The sequence below is a fragment of the Alligator mississippiensis genome, chromosome 5 (genome assembly GCF_030867095.1).
Source record: "Alligator mississippiensis isolate rAllMis1 chromosome 5, rAllMis1, whole genome shotgun sequence".
NCBI classification, from domain to species: Eukaryota; Metazoa; Chordata; order Crocodylia; family Alligatoridae; genus Alligator; species Alligator mississippiensis.
Genome location: NC_081828.1, coordinates 23,196,224 through 23,214,388, shown reverse-complemented (window position 1 = coordinate 23,214,388; position 18,165 = coordinate 23,196,224). Strand labels below are relative to the sequence as shown.

At 43.4% G+C, this 18,165-nt stretch overlaps 1 protein-coding gene across 2 annotated transcripts in view; it reads right to left on the bottom strand.

Annotated features, from left to right (window-relative positions):
* ST6GALNAC5 (ST6 N-acetylgalactosaminide alpha-2,6-sialyltransferase 5) overlaps nt 1-18,165 on the bottom strand; it is a 103,315-nt gene that overhangs the window by 14,654 nt on the left and 70,496 nt on the right. For both annotated transcript variants that reach the window (XM_059727962.1, XM_006262626.3), the window contains exon 3: nt 3,399-3,808. In XM_059727962.1, coding sequence (XP_059583945.1) covers nt 3,399-3,808 — 410 coding nt within the window. The remainder of the gene's footprint in view (nt 1-3,398; nt 3,809-18,165) is intronic.

Here is an 18,165-nt window from a genome sequence, read left to right as displayed (position 1 = left end):
CTTAACCTATTGCTTCAGATCACCCTCCTGGGTCAGACGCTTACATTTTATTGCAGCCCCTAAAGAAGGTGAGCTAGGATCTGAGCCTGAACTCCTCAGGGTCAACATTGCGCTCTCACTATGTATGTATATGCAGCACCTAACACAACGGGGCCCTGATCTCAGTTGGAGTATGATGGATAACAGTAATACAATGTAATTTTCAGATCAGCAGTGACTAGGTGGAGAGGGTAGGGACAAGAACTCAAAAAGAAGGATTGCTTTTGAGATTCAAGAGGTTTAGGCAAGATCCCCTCCCCACCCCCAAGCATCTAGAGTCTGCTCAGAACACCCAGCTGGGCTCGGCCATTTTAGGTTAGACACAATTATTTTGCTAGTTACTCTGGCACAGTTTCAATAAATAGGAAAATAATGGGCTATAACAAACTAATTGAAAAGGCAAACAATGGAAATAAAGAAGTTAAATGTGAAAACTTGAACAAGCACCACTCTAGCTTCCTTAACTGCTTCAAATGCCAACACTGCACGATGACAGTGTAGAAACAGGGTTACGTTGTCTTGCCTTTTCACAGAATATTTTAACAAGATTCAAACAAAAGAATATCTACTGTTTTTACACCTAATCAGCTGTAATGAAAGAATATGAAGAGCTGTCATGTGCTTATTAGGGAGAATTATCAGATATTCTTTTATATGATGAACTAACACACTGTGCTGATAATTCTGTAGTGCACACTAAATTACAATTAAAGGCCTTTATGCTCCACCAAAATCTCATTTATAATCTCTATGGAAATATTCTTCCCGCAGTTATTTCATTTATGCTTCCTTTATCTAATTACAGTAATATTGGTTCTGAATCATATTTTCTTAATGTCCCCATATTCAATTATAAAGTTATTTCAAGTACAGTTACTTTGCAATATCAACTATATTGCTCTGGAGTCTTTGTCATTCACCGGACTACTTAATTGGTGATGTTTTTTGGAAGGGTTTCCTTTAGATTTTAAATCAGCCCTTTTTATAACCATAATGCATCCAATTACTCCTTTTCTTGTAACAGCAAAAGCAGAATATATGCCTTGATTATTGCAACCTTGCAATTAGATTTATTCCCTTCTTCCACCATCACCATTTTTCTGTAGATAATCACTGAAAAGTGTTCAGCAAAAGAGAAATTATAATAGAGAACATTCTAGGTTGTTCAATGTTTTTCCTGCCCCCACAGCTCTGTAAATTGTCTTTTCCTACAAATTTCTTGTACTCATGTTTCCTTTCATCTTCCTTTCCTTTTACTGTGCTGCCTATTCATTTATTTTCATCTCTCGTTTTAATCTTCTTAGTCCTTCAAGTATGTCATACGTGCCCTCAGAAGGAGCATTTCTTTAAAGGAATATTTCTGCTACAGCAGGATGTGTACAGTCTTCTATCCAACAGAACCTGTTTGTAAGACTGAATTGCATAAGGATCTAAGTGCCCTTGATTCATATTGGGACTTCACTTTATTCAGGACTGGGCCTAAAATACACTTAGTTATATTGTAATTAAAATCTAAACTTCCCTCTGTGCCTTTCAGGAGATGGTTTGTCCTAAGGCCATTGCAGAAATGCAAAGCCCTGACCTCACTGCACAGCCTCATATGGCTTGCTCAAATCACTCCCACATGCAGGAGCAGTAACTACATACCTGATACTCCCACCACAAGTTTTATAGGCTGAAATCTGAGAAGATTATAACTCCCCCTTCATTATAACTCCCCCTCCCCTTCCTTTGCTCTGGGTGAACAGATTAGGAGAAAGAAGAGACTTCACTATGCTGGTAGTATCCCTGCTGCTATTATTCCTCACAACTGTAGATGGGGCGGAGAGGGGGAAAGAATCCCCACCACCACATCCCAGGCAAAGTTGAGAGGACTTTACTACATGGTTAATATTTGTAGAGCAGTGGTGCACACAGACCTCTGCACCATGGTGGGCTGCCAGGCCAGAATCAATGCTTTGTAATCACATGAGGCCCCGAGCACCTTCATGATGTTTTCAATTAAACGTTAGCTGGTGAGGATGAATGGCGGTTCATGAGAAACTCTGAGGGTTGACAGTGATCCTTTGCTTCAGAGGCAATAAAGATAGAGACAGTGTGCGAGGGACAAGCTTTGGGGGGCTATGCTGAAACCCCACTGCAGGATGGATTCAGATACCTTAGAGGGCTGCTAACTATGGCACAGGTGGTTAGGGCTAGAAGATTCCCTGCTGCTTTGTTCTTGTGATCCTCCACCTTGTAGGCTGGACTCATAAAGGGCATGGAGAACTCTCTCTCAACTTCACTATTATTTTCTTATTGTATTATGGCAGAGCCAAGGAGCCCTGATGGGCCACAGTCAGGTTGTCCCAGGCTAGGAACAAACACAGAGCCAGGAGATAGTCCTTTCAGCCAACAAAGTGCAATAGTCTCCTATGGAGGAGCTCTGGTTGTGTCCTGGAGCCTGAAAGACTGAAAGGCATCCCCCCCCACCATGTTTAGGCTTGGGGTTGGACTCTGGATGCAGTTTATGGTTGGGTAAATGACACTTCCTCATGACTTACAGCATCATAAACTCAGCTCTTCATTTGTATTAAGTGGGGACCCTTATGCTGCTTTTAATTATGCCTATTTAATATATAAAAGCTTTCATTCATTTAAAATAATACATTTGGGGCTTTTTCCTTTAGAAAATAGCTTAAATACCCATTTTTTACATTATACATAACAAAGTTCTTGCATTGCATTGGGTCACTTATTAAAAATGTGATTCGTAAGTCTGTAAATAACAGACAGTTTCATAAAGATGTAACTATCATAATAACTCCCCTTTTCCCAGTTGGAAATGTAAGATGAGCTATTCAGAAGCATCTAATGTATGAATAATGTGTATTTGTTTTACAAGAAGCTTTACAGCTGCAATGTTCCAAGAATGCTTAAATTCAATAAACAGCCATTATAATTCACAGAACAGTGGCATTTCCTCTACAGGAAAGCGTAACCTATCAATTTTGATTTTTCAAAACCAGTAAAAAACTGCTTTCAGGTATATTCCCCCAAAGTGAGATTTAACCACCATTTCTACCTCTCTGTTGTTTGTTTCTGTAATGTTCTTACTTGGCTGCATATTGCCTGTTCCATTTTTATATTAAAATTTGATGGGGAAATATTCAATACATATTATTTGGATGTACATTTTTTACTTAAGTTACAAAGAGTAAGTGTTATTTGGCATGTAAAATCATATTACAACTGATAAGACAAGCACATTTAATGGGTGCAATGTTCCCTTTGATTTGATCTGAAGCTGATAAATACAAACTACATTGTCCTTCAGCTGTAGAAATTGCCTTCAAATGTACCTGTGTAGGTTTTCTCACCTGTCTTTGCCAGTTTCCTGCTTGAAAAGGTCATCAAACTGAAGCATCTTGTGCCGAGAAATCATATATACTTTTAACTGAGGTAGTATTTGGTTCATCAGTTGCAGATTATTGTAAACCAAACCTTTTCCATCTCTCCTCATGTAGCTGCTGGGACCCCAGAAGATAAACACAGTACCTTGGCTCATATTTAACAGTTCATTGCGATTTCGTAGAATTCTCTGGATGCTAGAGTGCGCAATGACTCGAAGGCTAGTTTTGTTTCCAACATCTTTTCCATAACCTCGAGTGGGCGCATCATTCATTCGTATGACACACTCAGTCTGGTCAATTCTGTTGCCCTGTTTGCTTCCCAGGAGGTGTCCAGAACTGGTTACTAATGCACAACTCTTGCAATGCATTTTTAAAGGCTGCAAAAGACACATGTAATTTCAAATCAATTACAGTTTCCATTTCCTAGAAAATGAACAAACTAATACTAATACTTTTGAGTGTAGAGATCATAAAACACTCTAGAAATACCTCTCACAGCTGTCCTGCCAGGTATCTAAACCCAGTTTATATACCCGTTTGACAGATAGGGAGCTGAGGCACTGCCTGGTTACATGCTAGATCTACAAAGGGACTTGACTGCTTATTATAGCAGGCCTCTAAGTCCAAAATGTCAGTCCTCTGCTCAGTTGCTGCTTAACTCTGGAAGTGCCTGAAGTCTGTAGGCACCAAAGTGTCCAACCATAAATTTCCTTACGTGCCTCAAGTTCCTCTCAGCCTCTCTACTGCCTACAGGGCTCAGTCTGGTAGGTGTTCCCAGGACCTTCCTAATGGCTCTAGCTCTGCACAGAAGATGGGGTTGGGGTGGGGGTGTAAGGACTGGAATCCAGGCTCCTCGCCTGGAATGTAGTAACCATTAAACTACAGAATCCTGCACAATCTCTCTCCTCCTCCCTGGCCCAATTAATATTCCTTGTCTTCAGTGCATACAGTTATTCACAAACTGAGAATTAGTGCTTTGAACTTTCTCTAGATTGTTTTTCAAACAAGTCATCTTCAAAAGATATACAGTAAAAAAGAGAAATGAAATGTCCATATAATGTGTGCTAACAAGGCAAGATAAGAGAAAAAGGGAAACAAACTTAGATGAAAATTAAAAATACCTTCTAAATCAGATTAAGAGACAGTTCTGCCATTAGTAGAGGTATGTAAATATATTTTAGCCCTTTGATTAACATGAGATAAAGAGGAGAACTACAGAAAGCTCATGATAATGGAATACATGGCATCTACCAGAATGCAGCAAGTTCCTATTTGTGGTACAGTGAACCAAGAGGTAAAGACTGTTTCATGATGTGGCCTTGAAGTGGATTTTAGAGAACAATGACGCCTTGCAATATCACTCACATTTTAAAGAACAGTTCTAAATTATCTCTCTTCTGTGTGTATCTCCTTCAACTTACTATGCTACTTTTGGTCCTTTGTTTTTAAGACTTCTGGAAGACATTACACTTAAGACAACCAGTTAATTGCAACTTAAATAGTAACCTGGCCCCATGTTCAGGCAATTAGTGGTGTGATAAAATGGGAAATAAGACAAAAAATTATTCCACAAAAATTGTGTAATAATTTTGTAGCTGGTTTCTTTTGTGCCCTAAATTAAACATGTGACAGGATACCTACCATGCAGCCTTCTGCTGACTGCATGGCAGGGCTTTGGGACAGGCCCCTGTGTGGTCCCAGGTCTGGTCGTCAGTCTTGGCCCTGGGATTGCACCAGAGTCTCAAACTTCCCTAGAACAATTCTGGTGCTGAGATCACATTTGGCAGATTGTTGGTCTCAGCCTGGGACTGCACCAGAGTCTCCAACCAGTTCCAATGTGGTCCTGGAACTGAGACTGACAACCAGTCGATTGTCAGTCCCACCCCCAGGACACACCAGTTTACTGGGCACCCGGCTTTCTACTTGCTGGTGGGAGCTGGGATCATGACCCCAGGCTCCCTACACTGGCAAACAGTAATGGTGCAAGTAGAATCTGATCCCTGATCCCAAAATGATGTGTCCTTCCATGGCAAGAGACACAACTGTTGGGATCATTGCACCATTAAGTGAACAAGTACAGTGGCCAAAGGACATAATCCTGGCCTTGCATTGTCCCACCTCTTCCTCTATGTTTCTGCAAGGAAACTAAATACACCTATGTAGCAAGATCTCTGGCCCAAGATCCTAAGAGCAGAAAAAATTATTTTGGTCTAGGAAAAATGTTTCTGGACCTTCATCTATGAGAATTTCCATCAGATTCCCAAGGTCCAGTGTGAGGTCTTTCTATTTTGGTCTGTATAACACTAAAAAGACAATTATACATCTTTCTGGATTTTTCTTTGCAAGTTCTTCTGGGCATTGAGCACAATTTGGTTCCTTTATTTAAATCTTGTACAAGATGTCAGATACTCTATCTGAAAATAGGTATTCTTGAATTCAATAAATAAATTCTATTAACTATGTCTTAAATTTTTGCAAGATGTAAGCAAATTCTCTAGGTACTGAAGTATCAGTTAGGAACTAATTTACCCTTGTAACCATAGAGCTGTACGAAACAGCACTGAAAACAAATGCATTTTTTGAATGGTGAAAGAAAATTCATAGTAAGTGGGGCCAATAAAATGACAATAATGTTAACTGTAACATTACATTTTACAACCATACATAGGAACATTGTGTAAAATACTGATTCATTAATGGAGTGAAAGCCATTGTTTCAGAACTAAGATTGCAAATGAGTTTTTATTTAAAGCCAAATTTCAGCCCCATCTTTTACATTCCTCATTTTCAAAAAATATTTTTTTTCTACCAAATATGATGCAATTCAGACAAAGTGATCTTTAATTTTAAGACTTTAAGAATAAAGCTGCTGAATATCATTTTAGTATCTACTGGTCTGTTACTTCTTAGAAAAAAGTAAAAAAGGAGGAGGAAGAACTTGAAAGGGAGTGAGAAGCAACTGGAATCATCCTTTGTTGAAGCATTGCACCAGGAACAAAAATGGAGCGAATTAAACTAAAATGACCAAAGTCACTATAAAATTCTTTGGCATCTCTGCTAAAGAATACCAGCTCTGGTGTTATTAGTGTAGCTCATTATGTAAATGATGTGCACCTTCAAGGCCTATTGAAGAATATAAAGAGGAGTAGATTAATGAGCCCTACTACCATCACCACTTCCTGCAGAACTCAGCCAGGCAAGAAGACAGGATGACAAAGCTCCCTTATCCAGACTCTGTCAATCCCCAATCCCAGGGGAAAAATCTGAAAATTGCCCCCCAGGATCCTTATTAAGACCCCATTATTATTGAAGACACAAAGCAGTGCTTCATCATGTGCAGCCTTTCACAGTCAGTAAGGTGAACAAACATGCCACCAACATGTAAATGGGCTGCCCTAAGGTTAACATATGGGAGGCAGACAGTTAATGTTACCCTTCTCAAGCAACTCTCTCTCCCTTACCAACTATCTTAACTCTGCAACCCCAGCACTGGCCTAGGGATAAGGCAGAGATACTGCTGGCAGCATTCAGGGCTACCAGGTACTTTTGAGCATAGATCATAACAGCAAGTTTTAGGATCTATAGGCATTTATAGGACCAGATTCTACCTCATTTCTGAAAGAGCCATCTGTGGAGTCCTGGTGGCAGAATCTGGCCCACTGTGCCTGGGCCACAGAATGGCTTCCTTTTTAAGGCTATCCGCATCCACATAAAAGCCTTTTACAGGCTCCTAATCAGACATAAAGCATGCTGAAGAATAATTTGCCACTGCTGATCCTGCAAGATAATTCAGGCATTAGGTATTCATCGATTTCAACAGGAGCTACGTGCCTAAATACCTTGAAGCACATGAGCCTTAGTGCCTCAGCAGAAGGGTTCAGCAGATTCAGGCCTCGTCAATCCTTGTAGCAGCAATTGCCCATGTCATTAGACACTGGACTAGTGTGTTTCTCTGTCATTAGACAGAGAGCATGTCTCCATATATAACTCTCAGATGTGCGTCAGAATAGAGCAGAAGTTATTGCAGTGACATATTATCACACTTAGCATCAGAGACATGTATATACGAAACAAATTATTAAATCAATGTTCTGTGGTGCACATCTTTAATACTTTACAACAGTGGCTGGCAAGCTTTTCAAGCTGCAGGCTGGAACAACTGCCTCTGGCGTGACACGTGCTGCGTAGCTTCAGTGCCATGTCAGCAACAGGGTGGCTTTCTCTGTACCTGTGTCAGGGCTATGCAGCTGGGAGCTGTGCCCACACCACTGATGCTTCTCCTAGCCCCCCACTGCCTGGCTACAACGTCAGCACAGCATCCAACCAAGGGGGAGCTGTACTGGAACTAGGGCTGGGCTGCATCCACACTCCCGCTGCTTCTCCTTGTACCCCCGCACCCCTGCCTCCTGATTGTGGTGGAGACGCTGCTGGAAGCTGTCTGGCCCCAGTGCAACTTCCCACTGGCTGGAAATTGTGCCCATGCTGAAGCTGGTGGGGGAGGGGGAGGAGGGGGAGAGGGACAAACAGTGGTGGTGCGGGCACAGCTCAAAGTTTCCCAGCCCTAACGTATGCACAAGCACAGGCAAAGCCCTCTGGCTCTGTAGGCTGGATACAGCTCATGGGCCTTATGCTACCAACCCCTGCTCTATAGGGAGGCTGGCATCACCATGGATTGGAGTCAAGATTGCCTGGATGCCCTGTTTAAGAAGTTCTGGGTTTCTAATAATGGAGGGTTTATTCTGTTTAATTATGCTATTCTTGGAATGCAATGCATATTCAAACTGCTAAAACATGGCTGTAATCTGAACGTAATGAAGGCTTTATGTGGGAATATTCCATGAAAAATGACTTATTTGATTATGCATACTTTAATTAAAACAAAGCAACTGTTTATGGAGGATTATTTTTTTTAATTGCCAGCAAATTGTATATCCCCATCTTTCCCACAAAACTAGGCCATTTTCATTCACACACATGCATTACTATAATCCAGAGAAACCTAATGATATGGGTAGAAATATTCATGCTTTGTGAGCTAAGGTTCCTAATGCAGTATTTACATGTATTTTCCTTTAAGCTTTCATCTGCCACTTTGATGAATTACCTACTGAAAGGCACTAAGGTGAACTTGCTGCTCTAGCACCATGCTTGGGAAAGCAAGATGAAGTGCTAATGAGGTTAAAGAAAATGTAGTCAGCACCAATGTTAACTCATATAAGTTGGAATATTTACATAGCAAGACATTTTCACCTAAAACAATCTCTGCTGCTTTCTTGCCTACTGAGCTACAACTTATTTGTTTCTTTTGAAAATCTGCCAAAAAACCCATCAATTGTAAGGAAACATGGGCAACCATCACTGAAGCCATGAAAACTTTTTTTTTTTAAGAGAGAAATGTCAAAATTCACAAAACTCTGTTACTGCCCCTCTCTGACATGCCTGCTCCAGTTTTCCCTACTAAATTACTATATTTACTTCAATCTAAGATGACCCTGAATTTAAGATGACCCCACCACAATAAGATTCTATACATGGAAAATGTATAAATGTTATAATTTTCCATGTATAGAATCTATTTACTCGAGGGTTGTCTTTAATTTATCCCCCCACCGCTCACTGCTGCAGGGGGGGCAGGCAGTGAAGGAGGGCCAAGGCCAAGTAGCTTGCCCCCTGCTTCTATCTGACCTCTGCCACCTCTGCCCCCTCCCTGCACCCCCGCAGCCTCAGGCCCCTGCCTCCACCAAGCCTCTGCTCCCTGCCCTATCCCCAACATCTACTCCCCCCTCTTCCTTCTTCCCAGCCTCTGCTCTCCCCCTTCCCCTGCAGCCTCAGCTTCTCCCTTCCCCTGTTGCCTCTGCTCCAGGTAAGGACTGGAGCCTGAGCCACAGCAGCCACTTGCCGCCCCTCAACACTCATTCTAAGATCAGGGGCTTTCTTTGTCATCTTAAATTGGGAGGGGAGAGGACCTTGTCTTAGAATCAGTCAAATATGGTACTTGTAAAAAAAAAAAATCTCCATTATATAACATTCATTGATTTGACAGTTACTTCTTGAACTGCACAAAGAGGTCAGAGTTTTTTGCAAGAAACCCTGATAGACTTCACCAAGAATTTAATTTATTCCCAAACTATATCTACGGAATGTGGCCCCTAAAGGTGTGATCCTAGGTAAATCCACAGCAATGACATACCATATTTTGAATGCCAGTTGTTTTAAGTGCCTTAGCACAGATAGCAAAAGGGTATGTGTGTGTATTTGTGCTAACATTTTCTCAGTGGAAGGCACTGGTTGTAGCAAAACTGTTACCTCCTTAAGCAATAATAATGGCAGAGCAAGACATTTCCTTGGGATTGATGACCAGATGGGAAAAGCTGGTGGCCTGAGAGACAGCTACAGGCCATTAAACCCAGGTAGTCATTAATTCCATGGAATGCTCTCTGTTAAGGTAATTATTACTGTTATATGTGGAAAATCCTTAAAAAAGGCCATTCCCAGACATATGCGTTATGTTTTAGGTAGGCAGTGCAGATTTATGAACCATTAACATCGTCTTAAGACTCACATCTTTTGAGATGCTTACAGAAAAAATATATAGGCTAAGGGGCATACAGCTAGGAGATGTTTTTACCCATTATTTTGAAAGAGCATATGTAATGCATAGTTAACATATTTAACTGCAACTCTCCTCACCAATTGTAAGCTTGTAGGTTGTTAAGCTTTTCCAGCTGAGATACAGAAAGTATGCTGTGCATTCAGTGAACCTGGGATAATGTGATTAGGGCATTCAGGTACTTCGATAATGCAAGTAACAATAATAATAATATTCAGGACATTCTTAGAAAACATATGAGCCACACATCGTTCAAGTAAGTTGTTTGAATTCTCTTTCAGTGTTCCACTGACCTACACATATGCACATTTTTATTGCATTCTTGATATATTCCCTATCTGAAGCCAATACAAATAAGGCAGAATAATTTGGGGAATAACTTAGTTAACTATGTCCTTTTAAAAACTGGCCATCTAGAATTAGCCACAAAGATTTATCATTCTGACTCAGTTTATTTTGCAGCTAAATATACTAACTAAAAACCTCATGAAAGGCAAAGATACTTTTGGACCAACCACACTGTTGGAAGAGATTTTAGACAAGCTTGCAAGCACAAGTTGATCTCCTTCAGGTCTGAGAAAGCAGCAGATGCCGCTTGAACTAGGTACTAACCACCCTCCCCCCCCCCCCCCAAAAAAACCCCCCAAAACAAAACAACAGCCTGCAAAACCAGGGTTTTTTCACAAGCTATTGTTCTATGGGTTACCTAGCTCAAGCTGCATCTGCTTTTTCTCTGGCTGGGAGAAGAATAATCTGTGCTTAAAAACTTACCTAAAATTTATCTCAAGCATGTGGTTGGTCCAATAAAAGATACCACCAGCAAAAGTATCCTTGCCTCTCACATATTTCCATCACAGCTATACAGCAAAAGCTGTGTTAACCAGCACTTTATTAGTCAGACAACTCTATTAACCAGCATCCAAGGGATGCGGCAAAAGCAAACCAGAAGTATTGGTTCCACAGGACTTCTCATTTCACTATGAGCCAAGTTTTTCTTTGTCACTTCTTCGGCCCACGGCACAGGGCAAAGCAGCCTGCATGGGCCCCACCTCCCCGTCAATCAGACTTTGACTCATTCAGGGAACTCATAGGCAGGATCCCCTGGGAGGCCAGTCTGAGGGCGAGAGGAATCCAGGAGAGCTGGCTGTACTTTAAAGAAGCCTTACTGAAAGGTCAGGAACAAACCATGCTGATGTGCAGGAAGACTAGCAAGCATGGCAGAAGACCAGCTTGGCTTAGCAGGGAACTCTTCAGTAAATTAAATCACAAAAAGGAAGCTTATAGAGCAGGACACTTGGACAAATAACTAGGGAAGAATATACAAGCATGCAGGGCATGCAGGGATGAAGCCAAGAAGGCCAAAACACAATTGGAGTCACAGCTAGGAGGGGATGTGAAAGATACAAGTGTTTCTACAAGTATGTCGGGAGCAAGAGGAGGATCAGAGAAAGTGTGAGTCCCTCACTGAATGAGGAAGGCAACCTAGTGAAAGAGAATGCAGAAAAGGCTGAAGTGCTCAATGCCTTTTTTGCCTCAGTCTTCACAGCAAAGGTCAGGTCCCAGACTACTGCACTGGGCAGCACAGTTTGGGGAGGAGGTGAGCAGCACTCAGTGGTGAAAGAGCAGTTTAGGGACTACTTAGAAAAGCTGGACATATCCAAATCCATGAGGCCAGATGGGATGCACCTGAGGGTGCTGAGGGGTTCCAGATGGCTGATGTGATTGCAGAACAATTCTCATAGTGATCAGGAGAGGTCCCTGACGATTGGAAAAGGGCATAGTGCTCATATTTCAGAAAGGGAATAAGGTGGATACAAGGAACTACAGATCAGTCAGCTTCAGCTCAGTCCCATGAAAGATCATGGAGCAAATCCTCAAGGAATCCATTTCTCAGCACTTGGAGGAGGTGGTGGTGATTAGGAACAGTCACCATGGATTCACCAGGGGCAACTCATGCCTGACTAACCCAATTGCCTTCTATGACAAGGTGACTGGCTCTGTGGATGCAGGGAGACTGGTGGTACCTTGATTTAGCAAGGCTTTGATATGGTCTCCCACAGCATCCTTGCAGGTAAGCTAAGAAAGTATGGACTGGGTGAATGGACTGTAGGTGGATAGAAAACTGACTGGAGCATCAGGCTCAGAGAGTAGTAATCAATGGCTCAATGTCTAGTTGGCAGCTGGAATGGAGTGCCCCAGGGGTCAGTCCTGGGGTTGGTTTTGTTCAATGTCTTCATCAATGACCTGGAAGATGGCATAGAGTGCACCAGCAAGTTTGCAGATGACACAAAGCTGGGGGGAGTAGTAGATATACTGGAGGGTAGGGCTAGGATTTAGAGTGACTTGGACAAATTGGAGGATTGGGCCAAAAGAAATCTCATGAGGTTCAACAAAGACAAGTGCAAAGTCTTGCACTTAGGGTGGAAAAATCCCATGCACTGGGACAGGCTTGGGGCCGACTGGCTGGGCAGCAGCTCTGCAGAAAAGGACCTGGGGGTTACAGTGAACAATAAGCTGAATATGAGCCAGCAGTGTGCCCTTGTTGCCTTGAAGACTAATGGCATACTGGCCTGCATTGGTAGGTATGTTGCCAGCAGGTCAAGGGAAGTAATTATTCCCCACTATTCAGCATTGTTGAGGCCACATCTAGAATATAATGTTTAGTTTTGGGCCCCCCACTACAGAATGGATGTGGACAAATTGGAAAGAGTCCAGTGAAGGGCAACAAAAATTGGGGGGAGGGCCTGAGGCCCATGACTTATGAGGAAAAACTGAGGGAACTGGGCTTATTTAATCTAGAGCAGAGAAGCCTGAGAGGGGATTTAACAGCAGCCTTCAACTACCTGAGGCAGGGTTGAAAGTGGATGGAGCTAGACTGTTCTCAGTGGTGGCAGATGACAGAACAAGAACTGGTCTCAAGTTGCAGCAAGAGAAGATTAGGTTAGATATTAGGAACAATTTTCTCACTACGAGGTTAGTAAAACACTGGAACAGGTTACCCAGGGAGGTGGCAGAAGCTCCAACCTTGGAGGTTTTCAAAACCCAGCTAGACAAAACTTTGGCTGCAATGAACTAGTTGGGGCTGGTCCTGCTTTAAGCAGGGCATTGGACTAGATGACCACCTGAGGTCCCTTCCAACCCTCACTTCCTATGATTCTATGAACAAGAAGTTCAGTATTCTTGGTCACGCTACGTGTATGAGACCTGTTAGAGGCAACAGGGGGCATTGGAGAAATGTGTTATGGCAGGGATGGGCAATTATTTGGGCCTATGGGCCACATAGGGAGCTTTGGGGAGCTGGTATGAGCTGGGTCAGCAGCTCTCTTTCCCCCCTTCACAACAGCTCATCAACCTCCCTATGTGGGATGGGGTTAGGGAAGGCAGGAAGCTGGCATGGGTGTAGGCAGGCAGCAGGTTCAGCAGGGCTATCATTAATGCTGCTTCTGGGCTGCTTCTACCCCAAAGAGGGGCTGGAGCTGCTGCCTGGCTTCAGCGGTGGTGGCCCAGGCACAGAGGTGGCAGCAGCTGGGCAGAAGCTGCTGCTGGGTGCTGGAAAAAAGTGGGGCCTGGTGGCAGCCACTGCTGCCTTCCACTCACTGCTGTTAGGGCCTTCTCACTGCGGCCACCTGGAACTCATGTTAGGACCCTTCTCCCACTGCTGCTGCCACCAGCACTGCCTCTGGCCCACTACACCCAGTACAGGGCAGCCCCAGCATGGGTGCTGGGTGGTTGCAGTGACAAGGCCCCAACAGTGGCAAGGGGGAGGCAACTTTTGCCACCACCAGGTTCTGCTTTTTCCTAGCACCCAGCAGCAGCTTCTGCCCAGCCCCGGACTGAGCACACAGCCTTGGCCCCAGCCTTTCCCATGAGGGGGGTTGGGGTCCCTGCAGTGCTTGCTCTGGACCTGCCCACTCAGCCACGATGAGCAGCAGCAGCAACATCAGCCTGGCAGAAGCTGCTACTGGGTGCAGGAAAAAGTTGGACCTAGCAGTAGGCATGGTGCCACCCCCTTGCTGCTGCTAAGCCCTCCTTGCTGCCGCTGTCTGGAGTCTACGTCCCTGCAGCTCCTCCCCATCACCGCCACTGCTGCTGCGCCACTAGGCACACGGGCCCGAGGCAGCAAAGAGGCAGCACTGGTAGTGGCAGCAGTGGTGGGGAGGAGCCACAGGGCAGCCCTGGCATGGGCTCTGGGCAGCAGCAGTGAGAAGGGCCTGGCAATGGCAAGTGGGAGGCACCACTTGGCCAGGGCAAGGACAGCTGGGTCTGGAGTGGGTGCTGCAGGGACCCTGCCCCCCCATGCAGGGCAGCCCGGGTTCAGGGCCGTGCGCTCAGCCCGGGGCTTGGGCTCTCCCCATGTGGGTCCCAGCTGGTGTCTATGGGGACAGGGCTGGCAGCAGCATCAGCCAGAAGGAGCTTTCACCAGGGTTGCTGGGAAATGAATCCTGGCTGTGCAGCCACTTGTGCCCTGCTGTGTGCCTAAGGATGGCAGGACACACCACTGGCTGGACGGTGCTTGAGCCAGGTAAAACCCAGGGACCTGCCGCGCACCAGACAAAGTCCTGCCGTTGGCCAGACACAGCTCGCGGGCCATATTTTGCCTACCCTTGTGTTATGGTCTGGCAATCTCCACTGGAGTAACAGCATCAAGGTGACTACTGCAAGCCAACACTAATTAAAACAGCCCTGCCTGTCAAGGGTTGAACTGATCCCGATGGATTTGTCCCAGAGAAATCATTAACTCAACACTCGGTGGAACTTCAATCGGCTGTCAAATGTCTTAGTTCTGTTTGTTGGAAACAGAAAGAAACATGACAACAGTGTTACAGATGCTTTGTGGAGCATTTTCCAATTTGATGTAATCTCTGCTTTTTATTGACTTTAAAATCCATGTCTTTTTATGATAGGAGAATTTTGTTTTCAGACACTTTATTGCCTGAAAAAAATCAATGGAAAAATGTTATTCCTATTTCAAAATGTATTTCCCTTAGAGGTAATTATTTTCTTTGTGATAAAATATCAACTAATTTTTACTTTGAAAAGACCTCAAATTCTAAGACAAAGGAGACAACAGCAAAACAAAACAACACAATACCCTCCTAGGGGATTGTACTTTACTAGGAAATGCACTTACATATTGAGCACCTGAAGACCTAATTTCAAAAGCTCTGGGTTCAATTCATACTGCTTTACGTGAGACCATTTTCTTCCCAAAGTAAAACTAATTTCTGTATTGTGACAATGGGAATTTGTAACAAATAAAAAATAAAAAACCCTGAAATATCTTCTACTGTTAAATGTAACTCAGTAACTAGTTCAAGAAAGAGAGTCTGGAAGTTCACAAACATCAGTATCTCTGGACCTAGTACTGAAGACTTCTGAGGAATGCTGGGCCTTATAGCAGCAGGGAAAGGTTAAACACTACTTCCCATATCCTTTTGGACAAATAACCTTTAGCTAAAAGTTTGAGGCTATCAGAGCAAAATGTCACTAAGGCTGGTCTGAGGTGCCTCTGAGGTGTGGCCGGTACTGGGAGCACACGTCACAGCCCTTGACAGCCCAGGTTCCCTCTTACACTGCAACATCACCAGTACTCAGTTGTTTGCTTAAAAAAAATTGTGCAGGGCTGGACTGCAATGAGAACTGCTTACAGAGACCCCTCCACCCCAAAGGCCGACTTGTTTTGCTTATGAACCCATACCAGCTGCCTAAGAAACACCCAAATAATCCTCAAAAGTAAGAGCAATGTTAAAAATAAGAACTATTATTTAAAGGAAGGCAAAAAGCCTTCCCTTTTAATTTCACTGTAATCTAAGGTTGGGCCATGTTAATACTTAGGCTGGGAAATCCTGGAACTATAGGAGATGGTATAGCTGATGAAGAGGCAGGAATCTTTCTTTCTGGGTCAATACTGAATTATCCCTTCATCATAGAACACAAGGAGCCATCATTTCAAGGTCCAAGGATGGAATAATACTCTTTAAAGACAGCTTTACCATCAATGCACATTGGAAAGAGCACTTCTGGGGGGTCTGGCAGCACTTCTAGGGGGTCAGCAACATTTTTGGGCACAGTGCCAAAAACATCCGCAACCTCGACTTGTAAGACAGTGAGGAAGCTGCAAGGGGACAGATCCTTGTTGTGGCAGCGCAGACCTGGCCCCTTCCCTGCTGTCCACCCCAAGGCATGCGTGCCAAGTAAAATGCCTTCATGTACTACACTCTGGCACCTGTGCTAGGGGTTGCCTGCCCCTGTTCTGAACCAAGATTCTAATGCTGAAGATAATACCATCCTGCCATTTCACAACACCCCATTAAGGACTACCTTGCAGACCCACCAATCTATCAAGAGGCCTTGAAAGCCATGGAACAGATGAAGAACAAAGCATGTGGTCCTAATGGAATACCAGATGAAATTTAAAAGCATAGTGGAAAAAAGATCTATCACCAACTAAGTTATTATTCTGAAAATCTGAAAACACGAGCAGACGCCCAGTGCCTTGAGAAATGTCAGCATTGTAACCATATTTAAGAAAGGAAATAGACTTGATTGTAGCAATTACTGTGACATTGCACTCTTGTCCATAGCTGGGAAGATCTTCACCCACATTCTCCTCAACAGACTCGCTCCCCTCGTAGAGAAGACTCTATCCGAGTCCAGTGTGGTTTCAGACCATGCAGAGGTGAAATAGGCATGATCTTTGTTGCTAAGTAGATGTAGAAGTGCCAGGAGCAACACAGAGAACTTACATGGCCTTCATTGACTTAACAAAGGCCTTTGAGCCAATCAACAGAAAGGTTCTATGGAAGATCCTAATGAGATATGGATACCAGCCAAAATTTATCATTAGACTTCATGATATGACAGCAACCGTCTAAATCAATGGCTCGGAAATGGACCCCTTCACCATTAGAATTGGAGTCGAGCAAGGATGTCTGATTGATTGCACCGACACTTTCCCTTCTACATAATAAGTATTCCACATCTCACTGCTGATAGACTTCCATCCGGAATCAGCATCCAGCATCTCATGGATGAAATGTCTTTACCATCAGCTGGCTATGTTCCAAATCCAAGATAAGCAACACCTCCATTTTGATCTTCAGTATGCTGACAGTTATATTGTGTGCCCATTCAGTTGAAGAGTTCCAGGTCACTCTCAATTGCTTCTGTGAGACAAATGAAATGCCAGGGCTCTCTGTCAACTTCACAAAAACCAGTATACTTTACCAAGCTATGCCAAACTAACCAGCTATTCCCTGACATATTACAATAGAAGGCAGCCCTTGGAGAATGTCAAGAATTTTCTGTACCTGGGTAGGCACCTTCCCCAAAAAGTAAACATAGATGATGATACTCAACACTGAATAATGTCTGCCAGTGCTACCTTTGGATGTCTCAAAAATCATGTCTTTGATGCATACCCCCGGTTGACAACTCCTGCTCTTTATGATCTGGTTAGATTCTTCCTGGGTAGCTGCATTCTGATAAAATAAAGTTCCTTGTAGTTTCAATGGTGTTAGTTATAGCCATGCTGGTCTAAGGACACAAGCATATAAAGTTCCTTGGGTAAATGTAATATCTTTTATTAGACCAACTAAACAGTTGGAAAAATGGTTATTTACAAACTTGCAGGCACAAACACCCTTCTGCAGGCATAGGGAGGGTCTGCTAGTGTTTGCGTGCTCTCCTGGGTCAAACAGAAGCTCTGGAATAGAAGCTTCTGTTCCACACAAGAGAGTACACAATACCTGCAGAAGAGTGTTTGCCAGAAAGCTTGTAAAGAACAATTTTTCCAACTATTTAGTTGGTCTAATAAGAGATATCACATTTACCCAACAACTTGTCTGCCATGGTAGTCTCAATAGAATGAAGCATTTTTTTCCATTGTGCCATGACCTGTTCTGCAGTATTCCTTTGCCTTGTCTTAAGGCTACTTCCTTCTGTACCATAGTTGACTCCACTTAAATGATAGGCAAATGACTTTCCTCTTCCATCTTTATTCAATTAAGTTCTGTTTTAGCCATGATTATGTTTGTTTTAGGGTCAGCACTGATCTTGATGGTCTAGGTGTCCCAAACCTCAAACACAAGCACCAACTTTAAAACTTGCACCTCAGTAAGTATC